The following is a 6,000-nucleotide window of genomic DNA, read 5'->3' on the forward strand; positions in this document are numbered from 1 at the left end:
CTGCAACTGTTACACTTTAGGTGGCCTCCCCAAGTAATTATGGTTGTCTTTAGTTCATTCCTAGAATGCATTGCTTTCTTTCTAGTAGTATATCTCATAAAATTCTGTTTGCTCAAAAATCTTAAGGAAATTATGATTCCATTCGTGCTTATAAAGAATAGATCGCAAGGACAATCATAAAGTTACAGATCTTTCATGATGGTTTCCATTGGTAAGAAATCATTGTGACACAAGCTCAGAAGAATGACAATGTTGATAAATATAGCAGATGATATGAGAACTATCCTTGATGCGATACAAATTGTGCCCTATTAATCTTGGTGACAAGAGAATTATATTCTTGTGTTATCAAGACCATTCCATTTGTAACCTTAGGGCTGCCTCTATAATTTGTGTAAGATAGGTCCTTGTTTGGGTTTAGAGGAACTTTTTCTTTTCACTTTTGAATCATGGTTGTAATACCATTCATGCCTAATACTATTGGTGTTATTTCACCAACCATATGGAGTTATAATATGGTATTCTATTGTTTGACATAGAACAACTTTATAATACCATCTTTGAATTGTTGCACCACTACAATTCTGAAAAGTTTTTAGGTGTTGTTTTGTAAATCAAAAAATGAATTTTTCAACAATGTGAATTAAGCTTTTGAGCTGCTAGCTAAATTCATGATCTTAATACACCATATCACCCTAACATATCTGATTCCAAGGCTAATGTATACAAAAATTTAAAACTGGGATGCACCATCTCACCCTTGACATCTTATGCCCATGAAACACCATAATGATTATTTACAAGACCAAAATTTTATATTATATTTACATTAATTAATGATGCATTGTCCAAGATTAGGTAGTTTATTGTGAAAAAGAGGACCACTGCACACAGTGTTTTATTTTTAATGGCATGGAATTTTGATTTATTAATTACAGGGAGTAAAAACCTGAAGCAACCTTGTTTCTTCTTTGCAAAATTCATTGAGTTTGTTTTCCTTGGAATAGATAATACGGTGGCAGTTAAAAGCTTAGTAAGCCTTTTTGTTTATATTTATTTTTACTTGTCTTACATATTGACTACCACAGCATGGTTTATAGATGGATACAAATTTTGAAGATGAATATGCTGCAATTACCTCCGTTGTGTTTGTAAATATTTTAGCTTTAATGTGATATAGAGGAAGAAGACTTAATTTGCCTTGGGAGCCTTACTACAATAGGGATAAACAACGCACCAATTATATTTCAAGAATTATATATAGCTCTGATGCGGCTAGAGGTGTCAAATGGGCCTGCACGGCCCGGGCCCATGGTAGCCCGGGAACTGTGCGTGTCCGGGCCGGCCCGTCCCATGACTTTGTCGTGCCGGGCCGGCACGGCCCGCAAATGGTGGAGGGTCGGCCCAGCACGAGACACGGCCCACTTTGGCCGGGCTCGTGCCGTGCCGGCCCGTTAGTATTTTTTAATATAAAATATTTAAAATAAAAATATATCTAAAAAAATCAGAAAAATTTAAAAAAAAAATTGAAAATATAACAAACATTATCTAATAATATAAATATAAATTAAATTTTACTATAATTGAAAAACTATATTATCATTATCTATTTATCTTTGAAATAAAATCCTTCTCCATTTCCAGATTTTCTAAATGACTAAATCCTTTGTTCATTTTCAATGACTTCAATCAACAGATTCAACACAAATATTCAAATAATCCAAGAACCATTTTCAATTTTCTGTAAAGAAGAAGTGAAGAACTATACAAGCAAAAGAAAATTAAAAAGGAAGAAAATCACATTAAAAAAAAAGAACTTGGGTCTCAATGTCTCATAAAGATGAAGAGTTTACAGAATCAAGAGAGCATGAGATTTATTAATACAAATCTAAGAACACAAAATTGAGTAAAATTAATACAAATGGTCCAACGCGATGAATTAAACAAAATTCATACATAAGGCAACAACAAGAAGAAAAAACCATGGGGATGAACTCTAAATAAATCAAAGAAAAGCCATGCCAACAACAACAAGAAGAAAAAACAGCAGCAACAATGGAGCTCTGGCTCTTCATTCTCATCAGTCATCACCAACTCCTTCATCCTCACTCTCATCCTTTTCCTCTTCAAACCCTCAATCACCATTAACAACCATGAATGCTATAGATTTCAGCTTTGTCCACTCCTCTGCGCACCTATAGCATAACCATTCATTACATTATGTAAGAAGACAAGGCATCACATAACTGAGAACCTGATATTCATTTTCTAAGAAACAAACATGCTCACGGGATATCACCAACTTTGTTAATATCTACAGAAAACAATTTAAAATGCTACCATCAAAATGCACAGAGAAAACAACTTCTCTTTGAGACAAGTCATTTCAATTGAGATCACAAGCATTACCTCTTGAAGACGGGTTCCATCCATAGTGTTAAATATCCTAATTAAAGCCCCCTTCACACTTGCAGTTGCAAGAAGAAGACCATCCATTGTCAAGGTCAAGCAGGTAATGCTGGACTCATGCGCACTAATGAATTTTGTCACCTTCAGGCCAAAGTGTTCAATCTAGAGAGCTCAACCTTCACCTCGGTCCTCACCCACAGACAAGGCCCTCAAGTACTCCAAGCAAATCTCCCCCCTTCTTTCCATCACATCCTTCAAAATACTTCGTATCCTCAATGCCTTAGTCACCGCCAGGCCCCCACACCTGATGGCATCCTCCACTCGTTTCGGCTCAGCATTAAGAACCTTCAAAGCGGCAACCAACCGATCAAGAACAAAGATAAGGATCAACAAAGAAGAATCAACAAGGTTTAGTAGTTTACATCATCCCACGCGGGGAATGCGTATTTTGAAGGAGAGGAAAGCACGGCGGGAGTTGGAGTCAGTCGTGTTCAGGGAGAGAAGGGTGCTGACGACGCCATCGAGGACGGTCTTCTCCGGAGGAGCTTCGTCAGAGGGGTCAGGATTGCGATACTTGGCGAGGTCTCTGGGGATGCCATGGAGGGCAAGAAGGTCATCACGGACGGCACGGCATTGGGCCGGCGTTGGTTGGTGATGCTCCGGGAATAGATCAGGGGAGGAGAAGGAGAGATTAGCAGAGGATTTGGGGGATTGTGTAGTCTTGTTCTGCTTAGGGTTTCGAGGCATTGTTGCCCACTTGCCCACTTGCCCCAGTTAAATAAAGTAATAAATTACAAAAATCACAAAATTAATATTATTTGAATTTTGAATTAAACCAAAATACTTATCTTTTTTTATTTTAAATTTGAACATTTGAAATAATAAATTCCAAGACTAATCTTTTTTATTTTTAATTTGAACATTTGAAATAATAAAAAAAATTAGTCTTGGAATCTTGGCATCTTGCAAGCTTGAGGCTCATCAATCTATTTCTTCTACATCAGTATATATGCCTTCTCCGCCGTCATCAGGGGTGAATTGTTCTATTTTCCCTTGTAATCTATCTTCAGCATCTAGCAAATCCTTCAAATATATGCACATTTGCACGGTTTGATTATTCATTCTGCTCCTCCTATCATCCAATACTCTTTTTCCTGCACTAAAACAAGACTCCGATGCTACTGTAGACATCGGTGGAGTTAACAGATCATGAGCCATGGCGGCAAGTACAGGATAACTATGTGCCTGTTGTTTCCAAAAAAATTTCCAAAAATTCCTTAATTAAATGGCTCACTTCCCAATCATAAAAAATTAGTTGAAGCATAAAAAATTTCCAAAAATTCCTTAATTAAATGGCTCACTTCCCAATCATAATTAGTGACATGATCATCGGGAAATCTCTCATTAACAAACATAGAAATAATATCTCTATCATTATAAGCACACTCCAACATTTCATAAGTTGAATTCCACCTATGCTCAACATCAATAATATATCTTTTACATTTTTCTCCCCCTTTCCGAACAATAAGCTTGAAAAATCATGTCTTCGGGTTGAACCATTTTCGAACATATAAAAATAGAATTTTTGAACTTTTTTTAATATGGGGCTCAATTATTTTTAAACCATCTTTAACACATAAATTCAAAACATGACAAGCACAACGCACATGAAAAAAAGCCCCGGAAAATAAAGGCATTAAATTCATTTTTTAAAGATTGACCGCATTGTTATTTGCCGAAGCATTATCCAAAGTAATTGAAAATATAGAACTCGAAATACTATACTCATTAATAGCCCGAGTTATATAACTTGCAATAACACTTGCGGTATGGCGGTGTTCTAATTCAAATACGCTTTTGCAAAACCCAATTATTATCAATATAGTGAGCGGTAAAACAAAGATAATTTGTTTGAAATTGAGAAGACCAAATATCCGAAGTAAGAGAAATTTTAAAAGAACAAGAAGATAATTCGGAAATTAATTTTTGTTTATAATCATCATAAATAATAAGACAATATTTTCTCATAGTATTTCTTGAAACCGATTTAAAATTTGGATTAAAACCTCGAATAAGCATTTTTATAAAAGTGGTATTTTCGGCAAGATAAAAAGGTTGCTCATTTTGAACAATAAATTTCACAACTTCTTTTCTTGCATTTTCATTATTAAAAATAAAATTTCCCATATTTGAATCGGTAAAACTAATTTGCGTTTGTGTGCGATCGTGTGGCTTCGCGGCATGCTTGTCGGCATGTCTTTTTAAATGCCCCGTCCCCCCCGAAGTTTGGCAAGAAAAATCCTTTTTACATTTTTTACAAACCGCCCGAGTGCCTTTGTTCGGAAAATCAACAATGTCATAAAATTGCCAAACCCCGGAAGTTCATTTTCTAGAGTTTTTAGGGTTGTTACTTGATTGCCCAATATTTGGGGTCTCAATAACAACATCATCATCATCCGGAGAATTTAACGAGGTATTTTCATAAAAACCAAACGGAGAATTATCGGAGGGAAAGTTGGGAGAAGAACCGGCCATTATGAAAATTAAAAATTAAGAACAACGAATTACCTCAATTGCTTTAACAAATAATTTACAAAGTCAAATTTTGGTGCCGATTTCTTTTGAGTGCAATTGAGATACTTGATGATGAACTTGACACTTGGATTTGCAAACTTGAAGCTTGGAAGTTGCACTTAGAAGCCAAAGAGAGAATTAGATTGAGAGATGAGAGAGTTTGGTGTGAAAATTTTAGTTTGAATTTAGGGGTATTTATAAAATTTTTAAATATTTTTATTCCAAAAATGCCCTCATAAACTAGCCGTTTATAGGTGTTGTAAAGGGCAAAATTGTCATTTACACCAAAAAGACTAAAATACCCATAAAACTAGCCATTAGATAGTTGTTGGGATGGGTAAAAATGTCTTTCTATCAAAGCAAAAAGGAAAAACTAAATTCAAAGTTATAATACTCACAAAATAAAAAAAATAAAAAAAAATTGAAAAGTGGACCGTTGCAGGCCGGCCCAGCTTCCAGCCCGAGCTGGGCCGCATGCCGGGCTGGCACAACCCAAGCTGGGCTGTGTGCCCGGGCTAGCACGGCCCGAGATGGGCCGCGTGCCGGGCCGGCCCACGGGTCACAGAACCCTGGCCTGGCCCGGCCAGGGTTCTGGGCCGTGCCCAGCCCGGACACGGTACCGTAGCATCATGCCTGGGCTGGGCACGGCCCAAATCGTGTTTGGCCGTGCCAGGCCCGGGCCGGCACGGCCCGTTTGACACCTCTAGATGCGGCTAGTATATCAATGCTAAGAATGAGACGAGCATCATTTTTTGGACTATGTGATATATTAAAGACGAAAGGATTATTATTCAACACTTTACATGTAAGTGTTGAAAAGCAAATGCTATGTTCCTTCACGTTGTTGGACATAATGTGAGAAATAGAGTTATTGGAATGAATTTTTTTTTATATGGAGAAACTGTTAGCCAATATTTCCACCATGTGTTGCATGCTATTAGAGAACTTCGTGGTGAGTTGATCGTACTACCTAACACAGCTACTAGTCCGATGATAAGTGCTTGAGTAGATATA

The 6,000-nt window shown here is 36.9% G+C and overlaps 1 protein-coding gene across 1 annotated transcript; it reads right to left on the reverse strand.

The window, feature by feature from the left end:
• Positions 1–2,580: 2,580 nt before the first annotated feature.
• Positions 2,581–3,156, reverse strand: LOC120251374 (putative DNA glycosylase At3g47830). The gene is made up of 2 exons (XM_039259909.1): positions 2,842–3,156; positions 2,581–2,754 (listed from the first exon to the last, which is right to left on the reverse strand). The coding sequence occupies exons 1-2, from the start codon at positions 3,154–3,156 to the stop codon at positions 2,581–2,583; spliced, it is 489 nt and encodes a 162-aa protein (XP_039115843.1).
• Between the last annotated feature and the right edge of the window lie 2,844 nt (positions 3,157–6,000).

This window comes from Dioscorea cayenensis, chromosome 20, assembly GCF_009730915.1.
Source record: "Dioscorea cayenensis subsp. rotundata cultivar TDr96_F1 chromosome 20, TDr96_F1_v2_PseudoChromosome.rev07_lg8_w22 25.fasta, whole genome shotgun sequence".
Classification (NCBI taxonomy): domain Eukaryota; kingdom Viridiplantae; phylum Streptophyta; class Magnoliopsida; order Dioscoreales; family Dioscoreaceae; genus Dioscorea; species Dioscorea cayenensis.

What these genes read in the sequence shown, in the direction of transcription:
- LOC120251374 (XM_039259909.1), bottom strand. Translation starts at nt 3,156, where the DNA reads ATGCCTCGAAACCCTAAGCAGAACAAGACTACACAATCCCCCAAATCC. An exon ending in TCAAAATACGCATTCCCCGC is followed by an intron (nt 2,755 to 2,841) that starts GTGGGATGATGT and finishes GCCGCTTTGAAG; the next exon opens with GTTCTTAATGCTGAGCCGAA.